At 42.2% G+C, this 20,929-nt stretch overlaps 1 protein-coding gene across 1 annotated transcript; it reads left to right on the top strand.

Annotated features, from left to right (window-relative positions):
* The first annotated feature begins 2,718 nt into the window (after positions 1-2,718).
* On the top strand, positions 2,719-20,698 carry adam11 (ADAM metallopeptidase domain 11). The gene is made up of 25 exons (XM_030774079.1): positions 2,719-2,805; positions 3,241-3,369; positions 6,562-6,638; positions 6,762-6,828; positions 10,701-10,783; positions 11,138-11,201; positions 13,555-13,613; positions 15,451-15,568; positions 15,773-15,844; positions 16,117-16,283; positions 16,562-16,646; positions 16,834-16,924; positions 17,135-17,186; positions 17,387-17,486; positions 17,751-17,822; positions 17,952-18,044; positions 18,314-18,394; positions 18,641-18,691; positions 18,884-18,947; positions 19,047-19,152; positions 19,407-19,526; positions 19,863-20,031; positions 20,124-20,238; positions 20,352-20,442; positions 20,650-20,698. The coding sequence occupies exons 1-25, from the start codon at positions 2,719-2,721 to the stop codon at positions 20,696-20,698; spliced, it is 2,262 nt and encodes a 753-aa protein (XP_030629939.1).
* The last annotated feature ends 231 nt before the right edge of the window (positions 20,699-20,929 follow it).

Raw genomic sequence — 20,929 nt, 5'->3', positions numbered from 1 at the left:
TACAAAGGTTTTGATTATGAATGAAGACATCAAGAAGCACTTATACTGCTCCTCTAAATTTAACTTGTACATCTTTTAAGTGGTCACTGGAACATCTTACAAGCATTGGTACAGTCCAGCCGTTACATTTCAGCAGATAGTCATGATTGCACAGACCATTACAATGTTGTGTTGGCTTGTGTAGATTTTAGTGCATGGTGTAACTTCCGTGCGTTTCACTGGCCTGCCTGCTGTACCAGGTCTCTGTGACGGGGATGTTCTCGTTCTGTACACCCTCTCATCTCATTTAAATCAGCCTATGTCACACAGCCCAAACCTTCCTGTGTCCTGCTTGTTGATGACTGTGGTCTTTCAACAGTAATATCCTGGAGTAGGTGCTGGTATTGAGAATTTAATGAGGCTTCGCTGAAGGGACATTACTCAATTAGTTTAAGTGCTGTGTCTGGCCACACTCCCATTTAGACCCAGTGCTGATGGGAGAATAAGGGTGAGAGTCTCACTGTGAGTGGGGGATATGCTATTGAGTCAGCAGTCTTTGTCTGTGTGGGTCGCAGTGAAATTGTTTCCAGGCTCTAGAGGATAATTTAATGTACCTCTCCTCTGTGAAAAGTCAATGTTATCCTTAGGTCCAAAGGAGGGGAACACATCCAAGTTACAAAGAAGAAGAGCATGCGTTCACTGTAGTCACTCTAATCTAAAGGTTGATCATCTTTTTGGGGAGGTTGGATGGGGGGGGGGGGGTGTTAGTGTACTTTTATTCTGCCTACATGAGTTTCTTTTGTGAAGTTGTCACTGTGAATAACCTTAACCATTTAGTTTAATGTGGTATGTTATAGACACTGGATGATTGTACATTTTGTCACATTAGGCTCTTAAATGACATCTTTTTACCTTTACAGAAGAGTACCCTTGCAGTTCTGTTCTTGTAAACCACCAGATTCATCTCAGTGTGAATGGGCAGCTGTGTTATGTCACTGTGATGATAATGTTCATTCACTTCACCAAAAGTCTGATGATTTCTCCTAACTTGACTCTGGATGTGAACAGTGTGTGTCTGTGTGTTTGTTCATTTGTTTGTTTGTTTGTTTGTTTTTTTTATTTTGTTTTGCTTTTATCTTTTTTTTTGTAGTTGTTGTTGAATTGTTACATTCTAACTGACATTTTTGATTTTATCTTTTTAATATATCTCTGTAAAAAGCTTGCCGTTTGTGTCGCCGTGTTTTTCTGCTCCTTGTGGTACTTTCTGAGGATCAGTAATTAAACTCTCAGACTTTTGTCTGTGTGCTCCTTGACACGGCTCTTGTACAGTTTCATTATTTGCACCTTGTTCACGGATTAAGAAACAATTACAATCATACATTACACCCCAGTATCATCAGTTTAACACAGAATAGAGTATTTGCAATAAATACAACAGGAGTCTCGTTAGTCTTGTAAAAAAAGCTCCACTTAGAAGATGACTTTCACCTTACTGAAACAGGTTACAGTTGATAGCAGACCATACAATACCTGTATTATATGTCAAGTTGCTGTTATAGACAAGGGGCCATCATCTATAATATCAGCATGAACTCTGTCCATGATATACCCAGCAGGCCCTCATCTGAGGTACTGGTACACGTGTATTGATGTTACATGTTCAAACTGCATGTGGTACATAACTGAGGTATGGCATGAAGTGCCCTATCAGTCTGTCCCAGAGACGGATGGAGATAAAGCAGCAGTGCCACAGAAGATGATATGGCTCTTGTCTGCCAGGAGCAGCAGTAAGTGCAGTAACTTTGGTTGAAGGGCATCTAAGATCGAAACACTCCTCTGACTTCACAGATATTGCAAGTACAGATATTGCTGACAAGCGAAAAATGTGATACTCACATATTCCATGCTGCTGTTTGCCAGGAAAGCACAGGCTGCATTTGTATTCACCACAGAGTTAATTAAATGTAAAGTGGGTTCACTGTTGTGTTAATCACACTATCATACTGTATGTAGTCTTGTCTTAAAGTCTGTTCCTCAATAAAAAATAAAAAAAAACACTCCGAAAAACAATTTTTGTGATTGTTATATCATGCAGTCTTAATTTTCCAGCCCTAAAAACAATATTGGTTCCTTGCGTTACATTTATTCGTAATAATATGCAAAGTATATCAATTCTCAATTTCCCATATGTATATCTGTACTGTTGGGGGCATGACTGATTGAAACTGTTACCGGAGGTTGTTTTCTTTTCTTTTTTTTTTCTTGATTCAGTCGGAGGGGCGGAGAGGTGAGTGAGATGAGGGAGAGTACGCGGGAGTCCCTCAGGAGGGAGGGTGCTTTGAATTCCACGTGCGTAACTAAACGAACATTCGAGCTTCTGTTTGATTTTCTAATGTGTCCCCATTATCCTCAGCTAAAGAACACTAACTGTATAAACAAACACTAAAAAAATACAAAGATGAAGCGTATGTTTGCACGGTGCTTCCAGTCGTTCAGTTTTGTTTTTTGATTTTCATAGGTGCCGAAGACAGGCTCTTCTCCTCTCGCAAAGGTAAAATCGACCTCAGCATCCCACGATGTTGTGACATAGAAATAGCGCCGTTCGAAGATGAGAGACGATCGCTGACTGTGTGCACGATATTCTTTTTTTCGTCGTCGCCTGTCATCCGTCCTCACTTTTGAACAATTTACCTTTTAAGACTGTTACTTCAAGCCAACCCGAGGGACTATGTGAACATCATGCTGGCGTTGCAGTGCCTGCTCTGGGCTGCAGTGACTGCTCAGTTCGCCGTGACAGGTAAGCGTGAGAGGCAGAGATGGGAGAGGGTAGAGCAAACTGCCTTGCAACTGTCCGCATAAATGACATTATCGGTATTGCTCTCAAACAGGGATTGTCTCCCTCTTTCTGTCTCTGCCACCATGGGCAATGTTTCGGTATATGAGCGTCAGCTTTCATTTGGCCCCGTTTCCCTGACTATTGTCAGGCTAGGCAGAATCTGCCTCACCATTGAACTGTATATCTCAGCTCTCCAGTTTTCCTGTCGTGTCTTGTAGTTTTTGGAGCACGAAAGTAATTTCGACAATAATATGCTCATGATGGACCCGCTGTCCACATAGAATGCCACTTGTCACTAAGCCGTTCAACCGGTTATTACTAAATTCACCCTCTCGATCCTTGCCCTACATCTGACTGCTCCAGGCTGGAGTACGACCATAACGCGACATAGACCGATATGGGAGTGGGAGCCATCAGTGGACCAGCGTGAACCGTCCGACTATATTGAAGAAATAGCAGTACCGAAACGGCTTCTGCACCAGGTTGACTCGGAGGAAGAACTCGCACACAGTCGCCTAGAAACAAATGTGAAGAACAGTAACGATGGAGCGCAGGTGAGCAGATTTTTGTGAAACAGAGGATAAATATACATAGCTCGTTACTAAAGATCCTGCTGCTTTTATCTATTTTATATCTGTAATGTTTAAAATGTAGGATCTGATGGTTGATAGGGTGATGTTGCAGTTTACAGCGCTCTGCAATTTAATGTGTAATAAACAGGAGGTAAAGGATTTCAGCCCTGAACTACTTACCATCTTAATTGTCCCTAGAGCAGGTGTCCTCTTCCCCAATCTAAGTGTATTTACTTCTTAGTAAATGAAAAACTGATGTAAAACCACTTATGTGAATGCTTTATTGAAGGCTTTGTGTGTATGTCTGAGAACATTTGCATGTGTATCTGTGCTTCTTTTGAGAATTAGATATTTACTTTGCTGGCTCTACTGACACTAGTGGCTCTGTGACTGAGGGGTTTCGTTCATCTGAGATGAGATGAAATGAGATGAGATGGTTGCCTTTAGGTCCCATGCAAAGTGAAAACCTGAACTGCGCAGTGCATATGACATGGAAACTATAGCCATTCTAGACGCCATTCAAGCAAGGGGGGAAATTAGTGTTAAGCTCCTCCAGGATACTGAAGGGCTCGCTAGGTTGTAAGTGTATACTTTAATGTAATATATGTTACTCACACCAAAGGAAGAGCTTACTGTACAGGCAAGAGGGTCGGAAACACTGGGCCTCATGTCTCAGTGAGTCACGTGGATGTGGATTAGACTTTAATACACAACATGAAATGAATTAAAACCCGATCTGTTGTGCTGAAAAGACTATATGAACAAATATATGAAGAGATGTGCTTGAAAGAATACTTCCACAAAAGTTGTGTGTGATTGCCAAGAGGTGCTTAACCTTTTCGATTTTGACTGTTTTATTCAGTAACGTTTAGAGCTTATTCTTCAGTTTTGTTGAGTGCATTTTTCATTTGATCGCGTCTTCAAAGCTGATATATTTTGTCAATGACGCACTGTGGAAAGTGATGTGTTTAGAAGTATCTCAGTGGAGCTGGGTGAGATTTGGTACTGAAAGGCTGGTGAGTACCTTCAGATGTCATCTGCAGGGTGAGAGATAAATAACTCACACTCAGATAAATACAGGACTCTGGAATTTTCATAATCTGCTGACAAATTGAAGAATTTTTTCATGAAATGATTAAAGCAAGGAAGCAGAGGGAGCCAGAATGAGTGATGGCGTTCCTTATAGAAAAGCAAGAAAGAGACAGATGAAAAATGGCATGGAGAGAATGCAAAAGATGGAGAGGAAAAGGTGGATGAAGGAGAGAAGAGTGATGTAGCGAGAATTATTTTTCTCGGGTGAGGACTCACTTTTGCAGTACAACCATGATGTGTTTATGGAGGCATAAGGTGTTGTAGTTGAAATGATATAATTTAGGGTTGAGGAAGGTAGACAGACTGAAAGAGGAAGGTTATAGAGAAGCAGATGAAAGAAAGTATCTTTCTGGAGTGATTTCGATTTCTGATTGAATGCACACCCATTTACATTTATGCTTTTCCACTTTAAGCTCAGGAACAGGTTATAAACATATATGTTGGACTAATGCTTAAACACAGTGGCTGACGTTATCCGAAACAGCTGAAGGACAGCAATGATTTTGATGCAGTGCTCAGAATTTAAGTCACTGTTTTTCCATTTTGCGATAAACTGAACAGTTTTTTTGTCATTGTTTTTTATATAAACACAAGCACACCTGATTCAGCCCATAAAGATTGCAAAAGATGTCTCATATGTCTTAGCAATGAGGTATAGTGGAAACTAGGGGCGAAAGGAAAGAAGTGAAGTAGAGAAAAAAATTCAGGAATAATTTGAATTTTTAATCAAGGAAAATTGAAGGTCAGAAACCCAGAATGGGCACAGTTGTTTAGGGCAGGTTTGTATTTTTGTATGAAAAGGACTTCTTACGCCTACTCTTGATTATGGTTCTTATATCTTTCTTCATCATGACAGTTCCATTTGTCTGTGTATGTGCGTTTGTGCATGTGTGTGTGTATGTGCGTGTGTGTGCCCACCTGATACCCTGTGGCAGGTCATCGTGGATGTGGCATAAGACCGCCCGCTCTCTGCCCGATCACGTTTCGCACCTTCAGTGCTCCTCTCACGTTACCATGACACTAAAAATACTGTCTGCCAATCAACGGCTATTTTACAGCTGTGTGACCTTGATCTGCCCTGGGGGGGGCCCTGACTGTCTGGTGTCTGTGGGGCAAGTTGCCCTGACTGGCCTCTAAACCATGGGGTGTCTGCATATGGAGAGATTGTACTGGAAATGATATGTCAGCTCTTTCTGTAATGCTACTATAACTGCCACCACCAAAACTGCTTTAACAAGCCTTGGTACTACTATTACTTAAAAAAATATCACTAGTATTCATCTTACACTCATAAAGTAGTGGTGCTAAGACTGTTACTGCTGCTGCTAATGCTAGAACTATTACCATGGCTTAGAGCCTTTACAATGTCTTACCGCACCAACAGATTAGAGGTGCTGCACTTTACATACCAACAAAAATTACTGCTACTATTACTGATATTATTATTTCACTACTCCCGGTTTATCTTTACTTTCCCCCAAAAATGTTCAACCCCATTGTCCAGAAGAGGCCATTCACACAACTGTAACAGACAGAGCCAAGGCATGGGATTGGTGTAGACACAGTCTCCGTGCCTCTGGAATATATGCATTCAGAGGCCGTCGGCGTCTGAGCACTGGGGAGGCCATCTGGAGAGACGTATAGCACTCTTGATTACATCACCTCAGCTCTATTGTGCTCAGAGATGCCGTAATGATGTCACAAATCAAGTCTGGTTATAGAAGGGCTGTCTGCGTGTGGGATGGAGAGAGAAAATGAGAGTGGGAACTATTAATAAGCAGATGGTAAAGAGTGAAAGAAGATGAAGAAACACGTTCTTTTTCATCCCTCTCATATTCCAGGCTAATATTCATGCCAGATCAATAATGTCTGAATTGTTGAATAATTTAATTTGCTTGGTACATGTAATACCTATTGGTGTTGGGTTGTAATATATTCTACGTAGTGCTAGCAGGTCGAATTACAGCAGTGGTCAGATTTTTGTACCATTATTTTGTGTCAACCTGCAGTAGAATATGGGGGAATGGACTGTACACTAAGTACAAATAAAACTTCTAATATGTCAATGTTTGTTTCATCCAGCCTGTCCATGTGGCCCAGATCTCTTTCCTGGTCAATGCCTTTGGAATGGCCTTTATTCTGGACCTGGAGCTCAACCAGTGAGTACATCAGTCAAAACTCTGCAAAGTGTCCAGTCACCATTATTGATTTATTTGTTGTTTATTTACTGAATATGTATTTTTTTTTGTACAGGATCTCATTTTGACTTTTTGACTTTGCAGTGACCTCTTGTCCTCAGACTATGTGGAGAGACACTTTGATGAGAATGGGAAACCAACCCAGAGCCTGGTAGGGATTTTCCTCTTTCTGCCTTTTACACGATCATGTTTTCTTTTCCCGTTTCTTCAGACTTCCTCTAGACGTTATTCATACACAGAATGCTGAGTCTGATTTCACAACTTGTACGCCAAACACAAGACAGACACCGTTAATGTCATGAAAGCAAAAGCCACACTACACACTCACTGTGCCCACACTCTGTTTTCCTCGTCTGGTTTTTCATTTTAGATCACACATGGGAAAATCTTGTGTTGTATATTTGACAGGACAAAAAAAAATCTAACAAGTCATACTCTTTCTGAAAGTCATGTGTCACAATTCTGCACACCTTAAGAATTATTTTAAAGGTAATTGGCAAAATCAGTCCTTTTAACCTGTTGCAGGATTAATCTCTGATATCTCTCTAGGATTTTTTCTGTACTCTTTACTAAAACCAAGCATTAGGGTGAATTGAGACCAAAAATGAAACGGTTTGGCCTCACTCATCTGTAGCGCATTCGGTGTCAGAGTAAGAAAGTGTACGTTGACAGAAGGCAGTGAAATATCTTGGTGGATCTTTGGTTTTACAGGCTTGTTTTTCATCTTCATTCCTAAGCCTCTTGCTCCAGATCCGTGGAACCTAAACAAATACACAGACCTTCTGATGAGATGTTTCTCTCAGACAGAGAATCAAGACAGGCATATGTCAAAATCAACAGAGATATGGTCAGCTGAACACAGAATGACTTTCACAATGGCCATCTCCGTTTTTACACTTGGATTGAATTGAATTGGTCACTAGAGAGGATGACTCTGTGGTGTCCTTGTGATGGGAAGATGTCCTGAAAGCACTTAAACGTGAATGTGTTTGACACAAATATTTTGGGAATTTCTGAAGAAAAGTAAAGCCTCTAACCCAACTGCACAGGCTTGTACATTACTCTGATAGGCAAATTGTGGAGGTGGCTGTCTGATCTTGGATGTGACCAGTGAACCGATTGTGTGTGGGTGTTGGTGTGTGTTTATGTGTATGTGTGTATAATTTTTTATGTGTACAGTGCGCCCGTGTGGGCGTGTGGTGTACATGTGTGTGTGTGTGTGTGTGTGTGTGTGTGTGTGTACAAATTTTTATATGTACAATGCACCCCTGTGTGTGTGTGTGTGTTTGTGTGTATGTGCACACCAGGAATGTGCTACATGTGTGTGTGTTTGTGTGTGTGTTTGTGTGTGATTCTGTTGCCTTTCTAGACCAGAGACTACACAGCTGTAGCCCGTGGATATGCCACAAGTCCTCCCATTTTTATAAAGGCTTGATGAACTGCCAGAGCAGCTAGACAGTAGGCGTCTTCATTCAACAAAAATGTAAATGGCCAGTCAGTCTGAAGAATAGGAAGTTATTACTCGTATCTTTCAGAGTTCAACGAGACTTTGAAGTACTAAATGCTGGATTGTTTATGAATGGTCAGAAAACCAAGACCAGAGACATTTTTGTGTTTGTGTGTGGGGGAGTGGGGGGGTGGGGAGGAGGGGGGAGTTGAGGGAGGGGGAGGTGTAAGAGAGTGTGTGTTTATCTCATTCAGCTGCAGACTCTTAACTCTGCTGCAGTGATGCACAGAACCCTGGGAAATCTGTACCCCTCGTCACCCACACACTCAGCCTTGCATGCCCACGCAGCCAATCAGAGAACTGTTGCCATGACATCCAACAACAGGCAATCACAGTCTTCTTTGACCAAGTCAGGGAAGGAGAGATGGAGGGATAGCAAGAGAGAGAGAGAGGGGTGATGTGTGGTCCATTTGGTTTGACAAGAGCACCTATGTTAAAATAATTTTCAGAGGGAAGAGAGACGAGCAAAAGAAAGAAAAAAAGGAGAGTATATCTTCTCTCAGCTTCACTTTGTTTCTCTCTCTCTCTCTCTCTCTCTCTCTGGCTCTCTGTCTCACCACCTCATTACTCACAGAAACAGTTGTAGGTAAAGTCCTGTTGTATCTGACAGGAATGTTGTGGCAGGGAGAGCTCAGGGGAGACTGGGGAGGTGTGATCACTGTCAGACTTCACAAGGTCAACCCAAACTCACACAGAGTCAAGACGGGCCAGCTAACCTGCCCCTGACCAATCACAGTGCTCTCCTTATACACAGACATCCACAGTTAGACTTTGAATGAGAGTGAGTCAGATAGACTGAGGGTAGGTAATAGGTAAGACTGTAGAATTTCTGTTTGCATGTTTTTGTCTGTGTGAGTATATATGTGTTTTTGTGTGTGTGTGTGTGTGTGTGAGAGAGAGAGAGAAAGAGCGAGAGAAAGAGAGTGGTTGATCTGGTATTTGACCCATAGCAATTCACTACGATGCATTTTGTGGTGTTTGGCAGAGTGATTTTATGAATTCCAATGAGATTGAAGGTTGCCTTGGTTACATAAGACTTTCAGAAATGCATGCGCTGAATTTGAGCTATAGTGATTTACACACACAAACACTCACACACACACACAAAATGCACAAACACACACACACACACACACACACACACACACACACACACATTCACACACACTCACACATTATTCCTCATGCACTCTTCAACTCGCACAGTGTGTCTTTGACCCTATTGTTAAGACCTTTTTACCAGTACTTTACTGAAACATTTTCATTTACCTGTTTTACTGTGTGTGAGGGATACATGGAGTGACGGGGTACACATTTTCACTAACAACTGCGTGTGTTTATATGAAAGGGCTTATATTTCTTTGATTGTCAGGTTTTATAAATATCCATAACTGATAAACTGTTTGTTTACATAACTTAATACACTAAGAGCTCTGCACTCTCTGTCTAGTACTGGTCAGTGGCCACTGTGTATGTAGCATGTACTGTGTATGTGTGTATGTGGCAGCTGTGGTCTAATGGTTAGAGAAGCAGGTTTGCGACCGGAGGATTCAATCCCTGGGACCAGCAGGAAAAATGTAGGCGGGGGAGTGGGTGAACAGCATTTTCCCCACCCTCAACATCCATGGTTGAAGTGCACTTAACCCCATACTACCCCATAGGCGCAGGCATGCTGCCCACTGCTCCTGCTGTGTGTGCTCACTATCAGTGTCTATAGGATGGGTTAAATGCAGAGGTTAAATTCACTACTGCTCCCAGTGTGTGTGCACACGATCGCAGAGGTTCTAAATGTGTGAGTGTGCTTAACGTATTTTTATAGCTCATTGCTCACATAATGCAACACACACACACACACACACACACACACACGTATACAAGCGCGTAGGTTAGTAGATTGTTGGTTTACAGACTCAGTTGGCTACTCATGACTGCCACCATTCTTACTGTACATGGCACTGTGAACACTTAACTGTCTCAAGTAACACATCCGACTTACAAAGAACACTCATTACATCTGCTTCTGCTTGAACACACATGCAGACACACACACACACACACACACATTCACACACTGACACTTGCTCATGTAACAGTGCCCATCACGCAGAGGCACAGACACACATACACACACACACACACACCCACACACACACAGCCCAACACAAATAGATGCCATGTCACTTGGTGTTATAGTGTGTGCCCTTCACACTCCGTTGGTCAGAGTAGGTCTAGATGTACCTGATACAGTAGACTCACCTAGACTTACCTGAAACTTGGAAATCTGAACTCTAATTCTCTGCATGTGTTTGTGCTCGTGTGTATTGGGGCATGAGTGAAGGAAAGAGTATCGTAATGTTTTTACAGTGTTTCAGTTTTTCTCCGAAATGTGAGGAGAGCTGTTGTTGCTGAAGACTTTTTTGTGCATGTATATTCGTGTGTGTGTATGTGCGTGTGTGTGTGTGTGTGTGTGTGTGTCTTTGTGTAGAAGGAGATATAATGGGACTTTTTCATCACAGGGAGGTGAACACTGTTATTACCATGGCCACTTGAGGGGTGTCCCTAGGTCTCTGGCTGCTATTTCTACCTGTCATGGCCTACGGTGAGAACCAACACAAGCCACATTCTCTCTACACTTACATGCAACCTAAGTTTTTGCCCAACCCTATACATATACCTAGACTTGTGACTAAATCCGTGTCTTCATAAAGGGCACAAAATCCTGATTCCTTTACTCCTCCTCCTTTAGGAACTTTTTTCAATATGCTTCTAAATCACTCGGACAATACACTTAGCTTTGAGGATACATTTATAGCATTGCTTCTTGTTACATTTAACATTGCTATTGTTACATTTAAATGTGTGCACTTGGCCCATTACAGTTTCACACAGCCCCAATTGTGCTGTCTGTCTCTCTCTCTCTCTCTCTCTCTCTCTCTCTCCTCTCTCCCTTCAGGGGGATGTTTTCTGATGGGAATTTTTCTTATGGGATTGAACCTGCTCCTGACAGCGACAATCAGGTGACTTAGCTGACATTACTTTAACATGATATCTATCTATCTATCTATCTATCTATCTATCTATCTATCTATCTATCTATCTATCTATCTATCTATCTATCTATCTATCTATCTATCTATCTATCTATCTATCTGTTTAACTGTCTGTCTCTCTGACCTGCACGTGGACAGTGTACTGGAGTTCAGTGTTACTCTAGCTGTGTGTTGCAGTATGGAAAAGAAATGAGTTGATACATAATCCCACACAAGCCAGTGCACTGCATGGGTCACAGGGCGCCACGGCAACAGTGCTGAGTGAAGGAGGGCAAAAGGGAATGGAAAGAATGGGAGAAAAAGATGAAGAGTGTAAGAGAGTGGAGGATTGGAGGGTAGAGGACAAGCCAGTGGACCTCTATTGGTTTATAAGTCATTAATCCACTTCAGGAGTATTCAATGGAGGCATCAACATGTTTATCAAATTCTGTAAGAGATCTTTCTCCTCCCAAACATGATTAATGCATTCTTTTTGGGCTTAGACTGTTTATTGCGCTTTAAAAAAAATAATTGCACTTTAAAAAATATCGGACCATGAACTCATGCTTTGGTATCATGCTGTGTTTATGGCGAGTGTGTGTATACTTTATGACTAAGGCTGTGAAGTGAGGTATTTATATAAACCATGATCTAAATCATATTGAGCCTAAGAGTCTACTGGAGGATGCTCACACACAGACCTTTTAAAAATGACACAAGAAAAACAGGCTTTTTTGTTTGTTTGTTTCTGAAATGGGAACCACCTGTCAGATCTAAAGATCACTCTAGCTGTGTCTTAAACTGTAAGATGGCCTTTTGATATTAAGAGAATCTGTTGGAGATTAGTGAAATAGAGAGAAATGCAAGGGAGAGGGAAAATAAAGGACAGAGTGAGAGAGAGAGAGAGAGAGAGAGAGAGAGATAAAGTGAGAGAGAGGGACGGAAGAGGTTGAGCGGTTTTCCATTAATACTCAAGGTAATATGAGCAGAGGTCCATCACAGTGTCGTGATGAATGGATCAATAACAGCATTTTTCTCTCCCTTTGTCTTCTTTCTCCCATACACATTCTCTCTCTCTCTCTCTCTCTCTCTCTCTCTCTCTCTCTCTCTGTCTGTCTCTTTCTCTCTCTCTCTCTCTCTCTCTCTCTCTCTCTCTCTCTCTTTCTTTCTTTCTTTCTTTCTTTCTTTCTGTCTCACTCTCATTTGTTCTAACTTTCTGTTCAAACCAACTCAACTACCTTACTCTTGTGTTGTTCTTTCTCTCTCTCTTTTCTTTCTTTCTCTCTCTCTCTCTCTCTCTCTCTCTCTCTTTCTCTCTCTCTCTCTCTCTCAGAGATGGATCGTTTTCATTAAGTATTTAACCACTTCTTCTCTTCAGCGCTCTCCTTCTCCAACCCATCTTAAAAGCCCGAAGTTAATGTGTCATTACTGGGGCATTGTGAAGATTAATTATGCATTATTCAGATTGTGTGTGCTCACTGTTCTGAGCTTGTGAGCCATTCAAAAAGCACTTCAGAAAAAAATGGATTACCTATTGATGTCAAGCCATCAAACAAAATATAACTGTCACAGTGAAAACTTGTTCCCTTTGATAATAAAACAATAGAGTCTAAACAAGTGCTCCACCACTCCTAGCTGGCATTGAAGTCATGTCCGTGTTGTTCTGTAGGTTTTGTTCAGCTCATTCTGTTGAAAAGCAGCTCAATTGAATAATGAGGAAATCATATGTTGATGTGCTTGCACATTTAAAAAAATGTGTTTTAGGAAGTTGTATGATTTGAAATTATGTATAGTTGTGAATGATTTTCTTGTTTGTTTTAATGTAGCTAAAGTTAGGTGAAAAATGTACTTGCTGAATATATTTATATTAACGTGTAATATGATTATAATGTAATATACTTAATTATCACATACCATTTATCTTACACACACACACACACACACACACACACACACACACACACACACACATATATATACATATATATATATATATATATATATATATATATATATATATATGTAATGTTGTATGTATACAGCATTTCAATTTGTGTGTGTGTGTGTGTGTGTATATATATATATATGTAATGTTGTATGTATACAACATTTCAGTTTGTGCGTGTGTGTGTGTGTGTGTGTGCGTGTCGATAGTAGAAGCATTATCATATCTTCTTATTCTGGTAATGCACTGGACTTTTGTGCTGGTGCTAAATATACCAGTTTAAATATACTTAAATGAGTATTTTCTGATACGTGTTGTTGTTATGTTGATGAGGATCACCTACAGTAATGTGTGTTTGTCTAACAGCATGTTTTTGTTTTTGTTTTTGTGCAGGAGCAGAGCCATGTGGTGTATAGAATGCCTAAGATACAGATGATTCCTCCCTGTCCTGGTGTGTCTTCATTCACCCCTCACACTTTCCACTCCTCACACTTTCCACCCTCGTGTTTTCCTATTGTCCTTGTTGTTATAAATTCTGCCCTCTCCTCTGCTAACCTCTTTCTCCTCCAGTCACTCTCTACCGCCATTACTCTCTCTCTCTCTCTCTCTCTCTCTCTCTCTCTCTCTCTCTCTCTCTTTCTCTCTCTTTGTCTTTCTCTCTCTCTTACTTTCTCTCTCTCTCTTTCCCTCTTTCTGTCCTTCTGTCCGCCTCCACATCTGGTTGAATGCGTCTCCGTGCAGTCTTTCTTTTCTCTTTCTCTCTCCTTTCCTATCCTCAACTTGGTCTTTGCTCTCCGCTTTTTTGTCTGCTGCTTATTGATTTTCTGCATGGATCATTGTCCAGTAATACACGCCTCTATTGATCGGCTGAAAAGTGATGAGTATGTGTTTTTCATCTGGGACTCTTCCCATTTTCTCTCATCCCTTTTTTCTCCCCTCACCCCACCTCCACTCTCCACCACTCTCACTCCATCACTTACCCTCCTCCAGAGTGCACAGAGGCTAACAGTGACCTGGAGAACACTGATGCCGATGTGGTCTCTCAGGTCTCCGTGGAATCAAAAGAAAATGAGCCCATTTTCACGCACGAATTAAAACGTTCCAAAAGACAGGTGAGAAGTTGTTTGTTTGGTTGTTTTGGTCGTTTGTTTATGTCAGCTCCGGTCATATACGGCACGCGCTAAAGAGAAAAACACAGATGACACACACACTAAACAACAAAAAAAAAAAAAACAACAAACCCTCACAATATTTGTACTCGTGACAAAAAAAGAGGGGAGAAGTAAGGCCAGAGCTGTCGTCCTTCCACTCTGAGGAGGACAGAGGGTGGCGCGCGACTTCAGGGCCTGTCATGTAACGGCCTTTCGCTCACACCACACGCACACCAGGTGTCTGTGGAAACTAAATGTTATGTTATTAGCGGGTCGTGGTTAATGTGCCCTGTGGTAATAGGAGGAATCAGGAGTAACGGAAGATCTGCCTTGAGAGATCACATTCCACTCATCCACCGATATTACTTTGCCCGAGAGAGAGGGAGAGAGAGAGATGAGCTGAGGCGCCCCAGTTGAATTAGACTGACCCGTTTAAGGTGTTGCGTGTCTGGAGTTATCTAACAGGACATAAGGGTTGAGAGGCTCTTTGTGGTGGCACATGCTGCTGTCTTCACTACACCAACATTCTTCTCTGCCCTCCAGAGAAACAGACACTGCTCACTTCATAAGTGTGGCTTTGACCCACTGAAAATTCGCACTGAAATTGTATGCGCATCAACTGTCAGATTTCTGTTCTCGTAGAGGAGTTCCACCCGTATCCTGACCAAAGAAACAGAGTAGAGAAGGGTAGGATGTTGTCATGAGGTCTTGGCACTGTAAAAATGAGATTTAATATTATTCATAGTTTGCTCATAGAACTGTGGCTTGTACAGTTTTCATTTTTTTGTTGTTGTATTGTATGTTTTATTATGGACTCACCCCTCCTTCATACACCAATTCTTTGAAAAGAGCACATCTGGGATGAACATGTCTGACTAATTCACAAACTTCAAGAGCCTATAATCTATCATCTGACCTGAGACAAAAAAAATAGATCAACACTCTTGGAGCCCTTTTTTGTAAATGATATGATTTCATCATTTTGATTTGCTCGGTCTGGTGTAGTTTGGTAGGGTAAACTGTGGAAAAGCTTGTCTTTGAACTTTGATTTCCCAACAGACAGACTGCAAAACAGTTAAATTATTAACTAAACAAAATTGCAAACAATTAGGAGTGCAGTTTGTCCACATGTTCGGCTGAGGTGTTGGACACAATTGAAATTGGGTCTCTGTCTCCCCCTACAGGTACGAAGAGGACAACGCACAGTTCAGACTGAAACCAAGTATGTTGAACTACTGGTGGTGAATGACTATGACCTGGTAAGACCTTAGCTATAACAGGATGTCTGTGTGTTGTGTTAGTATATAAGTAAGTGAGAAAGACAGAGGTCCAGCAAGACTCATGCTGGACCTCAGTGTCTCGTGTGTTCATCAGGGTTGTTGGATTGTGTAGTATTACTGTAATTGGGAAAATAAGTATTTCATCGTTTGTCTTGTTGTCATTTTTTCCTCATCTGTCCGTAGTTTGTGCAGATGCGCAGGTCAACTCCACAGACGAGGAACTTTGCCAAAGCAGTGGTGAACATGGCTGATGCGGTGAGCTGCTTTTTATGTAAAGCCTTTGAGAAATGTCAGCTTTTTTAAAAAGGGAGTGACTCACTCTTTTGTTTCTAAAGCCACGTCAAAGTTTCTCATCGCTGTCACAGCCTCCTACACTTTTCATTATCCAAAATAGCAACTTTCTACCACATCTGTTGTTCTTGTTCTTTTTGACACGGGCTGTTTCAAAAAATTTGTAAGACACTTAAGTCCTTGGGGTTTAAAAGAAATACTTTGATAACATTGCCATTTTTTGTTTTCTTTTTCAGATTTACAAAGAACAGCTGAACACCAGGATCGTGTTAGTTGCCATGGAAACGTGGTCATCACAGAACATGGTTTCCGTGGGTGATGACCCCCTGTTGACCCTGCGGGACTTTATGAAGTACAGGAAAGAAAACATCAAAGAGAAGAGCGATGCAGCACACCTCTTTTCGTGAGTTCACAGCCCACAACACACTTGTTCTTGGAGCTCTGCTTTTTTCATGACTTTACTCACAAAAACGGCCATTCCCCCATCACCAACCATATCCTTATCTCTCCTCAGCTCTTAACGTAGTAGCGTGGTGTTTCAGAGCATACTTTGGGAGCACTACTTTGAAACATGGAATTAGTCATTTAAGTCATTTAACCAGTAGTGGCTTCCATATTAAGCCATTGTTCAATGTAGTTAAACGACTTGATCTGGAAACATGAGTGTTGTGACTTGTGAAGGGGACGCACGTTCCAGAGTACTCGCAGTGGGACGGCCTACGTCGGAGGGATCTGTTCGCTGACACGCGGAGGAGGTGTCAACGAGGTAAAGGCTTTCTTTTTTCAGCTGCTGATTGCATTTCTCCTACCTGTCTTTGTCGACGCATTTTAAAAACCGTTTGAAAGTTCCATTACTCTCTCTCTTACTGTGTCTGTGCGTGTGTGTGTGTGTGTGTGTGTGTGGGCGTATGCATGTGTGTGTGTCTGTGTGTGTCTGTGTGTGCGTCTTTCAGTACGGAAACGTCGGTCCAATGGCAATCACCCTGTGTCAGAGTTTGGGGCAGAACCTCGGTATGATGTGGAATAAGGATCGTGCTGCAGCAGGTAAAATCCTGCCCATTTTGCTGCCAGGGAATCCGTCCAGTTCTGACTTGACCCAGGAATGCCTAGCTCATACTCCAAACAGAACCATGCCCAGAATGGGCCAGCCACAGAGTGTGTGTGTGTGTCTGTGTGTGTGTGTGTGTGTGTGTCTGTGTGTGTGTGTGTGTGTGTGTGCTGATGCTGAATTGATTTGTGTGTCTGTGTGTACAGGAGACTGTAGGTGTCCAGACCCATGGCTGGGCTGCATTATGGAAGACACTGGGTAAGACCAGTCACTTCTGACAGCACACTCTGATAGGGAGTGATTAGCAGTCACATAAAACAGACTTTAGAAAAAGATCGACGGAGTAAATGTTGACTGCTCTTCAGCTTCAGCTGTTTATTGTTGTTTCCTATGGAATGTGATTGTATGATATTGGAGTAGTGTAGTTTTGCATTCTGTGTGATTGCTTTGTTTGATAGGTATTACCTACCCAGGAAGTTCTCGCGATGTAGCATAGATGAGTACATCCACTTCCTCCAGCAGGGAGGAGGCAGTTGTCTCTTTAATAAACCCACCAAGGTAAGTCCAGTTTCTGGCACTGATGAGACCTGAGAAGAGTGTGCTGCTGGATAAACAGTCTCTCTCACATCACATTCTCTCTATGCCATTAGCATCAAACTGAGCATGACTAGTACTGCGTGAAGTCGATTAATGCTTTGTAATATATGTAATATGTAATATATCTAGGTACAGATATGACAGAGAAATCATGTCTTAAAATATGTTTCGTTCAAGCGCAAAGCAACCTAAAATTTAGTTTTAACATCTCCTTTCTGTCTGTAGCTACTAGACCCCCCAGAATGTGGGAACGGCTTTGTTGAAGTTGGAGAGGAGTGTGACTGTGGATCACAAGTGGTGAGTTTCTTATGTTGATGACATCATAAAGTGACTAACACTGTTCCTGAACCAGCCAATGAGGATCCCATAAGGGATCCCATAATGAAATGAATCGGGAAATGTTAAAAGTCGTCTTTGGTTTTGAAGGAGTGCTCTCGGGCTGGGGGAGCCTGCTGTAAGAAGTGCACGCTGACCCATGATGCAATGTGCAGCAATGGACTGTGCTGTAACCGATGCAGGGTGAGTTCTGCCGAGTCCTGCCACACTATCTCCAAAGTGCACGTGAGACATTAGGTAAACTAAATGAACCACCAATTACTGATTCATGTTGTTTACAATACCACCTGAGTGTATACACGTATACTCCACCAGCTCTGTCGACACAAATCTCCATCTCTGCCCCTCTCTCTCTCTCTCTCTCTCTCTCTCTCTCTCTCTCTCCCTCCCCCCTCCCTGTGTGTGTGTGTGTGTGTGTGTGTGTGTGTGTACATGGTGTTTGTACGCTGCAGTATGAGCAGAGAGGGGTGACATGTCGAGATGCAGTCAATGACTGTGACATTCCTGAAATGTGCACCGGAGATTCCAGCCAGGTGATGATGCATGCTGGGTGATCATGCAAATGAGCTTGGTATAATTTCTCTCTTAGTATCTCTTGACCTTTGTATTATGGATGACCATATATCCAAATCATGAATTGTTATAGCACTGACCTGTAATATAATATAGATCTTTAAGCAATATTTAGGCCATCAGTGAATTCACAGTAAAAAATGGATTATGTATTTTTATGCTGATACTTTGAGTTTTCATGATAACATTTTCTCATCCTCTAACAGTGTCCTCATAATGTTCATAAACTGGATGGTTACATGTGTGATACAGGACAGGTACCATCACTGTGTGTGATCTCTGTAATGTAATATGTGTAAATATGCGTGCGTGCGTGTGTGTTTATGCATGTATATATGATTATGTATAATGTGATGTAATATGTGTAAATATGTGTGTGTATTCATGCATGTGTACAAAATATTATCGCATTAATAGTGTCATGACCCATTGCCCTTTATCTTTGTCAGGGTCGTTGCTATGGCGGTCGTTGTAAAACTAGAGATGCACAGTGCTGGGTACTGTGGGGCCACAGTGAGTGCAAAATAGAAACGAACCAATCAATATCTGAATTTAAAATTCATGAATAGCAGCAGATGAGGTTTCCTTTGTTATTTGCTTTTGATGCCCCAGACGCTGCAGATCGTATTTGCTATGAGAGATTGAACACAGAGGGCACAGAGAAAGGGAACTGTGGGCGGGATGCCAGTGGACAAGGCTGGGTTCAGTGCAATAAACAGTGAGTGCTCGCACCCTAGGACCCGCACCCTCCACACTTTGAGTATGTCCTAAATGATCTAGATTATGATCCTTATATATATATATATATATATATATAGAGAGAGAGAGAGAGAGAGAGAGAGAGAGAGAGAGAGAGACATTATGAGCTTCAGAAGGACTCACTCACTACTTCCACCCCCTTCTCTCTCTCCTTCTGTTCCTGTCTCCCCCTTTCTCCCTCTCTCTCTCTCTCTCTACCTTTCTCTCATGTAGGGATGTACTGTGTGGATTTTTGCTGTGCACTAATATTACAGCAAAACCGCGGTACGGTGATTTAAAGGGAGAAGTTACCAGTCTCACCCTCTACCACCAAAATAAGTACACTGACTGCAGGTGAGTGAGCGTTAGCTGTTGCATAAAGATCATGTCCTCTAAGGCCAGCAGACACAGATTCTGCACAAACACTGAATATGGAAAAGAATCCCCGTTTGTCACTGAATTACAGCTCAGTGTCCAGTCATTATGTCTATGAGGAAAAGAGTGTGTGTGTGTGTGTGTGTGACTATAGCTTCAAAGAGCTCAGAGATGGATTAGATGCAGGGTGTCTGAGCTGAGATTTTGGCCTCTCTGTGTATACACGGTATGATAGGGCCTTGAATCTTGCATACCATGTCGTAAATCTTTCCTAAAGATGTGTGTGTCTGTGTATGTGTGTGTGTGCGTGTGTAGGGGTGGTCATGCGGTGTTGGAGGATGGCTCAGATCTAGGTTATGTGGAGGACGGTACACCGTGTGGTCCAAACATGATGTGCCTGGACCATCGTTGTCTCCCTCTCACAACATTCAACCTCTCCTCCTGCCCTGGCTCTTCCTCCTCCCGGGTCTGCTCTGACCATGGGGTGAGCTGCCTGTTTTATTACTGGACACGTTCTCTGTATGTCAGTATATAGTAGGCTTTAGTGCCAGTCTGCGACTTGTTTTGTTCTCTCAGACCTGTAGTAACGAGGTGAAGTGTATCTGTGATGCGGATTACACTGGGAAGGACTGCAGTGTGTACGACCCCATCCCTGATCCGGAACACCAAGAGGGACCTGAGAGATATAAAGGTTCAGACCCCTCTGTCCAACCCTCATTTGTGTAGATACATGGATTTGTAATGTCTAGAACTACAAAACCCAATGTCTGGTGGTGTGTGCTTTTGTCTGTCTCCTCTGCACAGGTCCCAGCGGCACGAATATAATCATAGGCTCCATAGCAGGCGCCATTCTGCTGGCAGCTATCGTCCTGGGTGGAACTGGCTGGGGCTTTAAGTAAGAGCTCTGTGTGTGTGTGTGTGTGTGTGTGTGTGTGTGTGTGTGTGTGTGCGCGCGCGCGCGTGTGTGTGAGTGAGTGTGTATGTGCGTGTGTGTGTGTGTGTCTGTGTGTGAATATCACAGTAACAATACAGTTGTAGAAATGATTTATTCTATCTCTCTTCCTTTTCTCCCATCTGAATTGCGTCCCTCTCTCTTGGACAGAAACATCCGGAAAGGAAGGTATGACCCTGCACAGCAGGCCATGATGTGACTTTTTCCCCATCCTATTCCAGTCCACCTTACATTCTCCCAGTTACCCACAACTACTCCCATTACGTTCTCCCAGTTACCCACAACTACTTCCATTACATTCTCCCAGTTACCCACAACTACTCCCATTACATTCTCCCAGTTACCCACAACTACTCCCATTATAGTCTACATCAGGCATTCCCAATAACATACTACAGTCTTTGTAGTTCTGTTCCTCTGCCAGTTACAC

Source organism: Chanos chanos, chromosome 5 (genome assembly GCF_902362185.1).
Source record: "Chanos chanos chromosome 5, fChaCha1.1, whole genome shotgun sequence".
NCBI lineage: Eukaryota > Metazoa > Chordata > Actinopteri > Gonorynchiformes > Chanidae > Chanos > Chanos chanos.
Note: the sequence above shows the minus strand (reverse complement) of the source record. Positions and strands in the feature narration are given on the sequence as shown.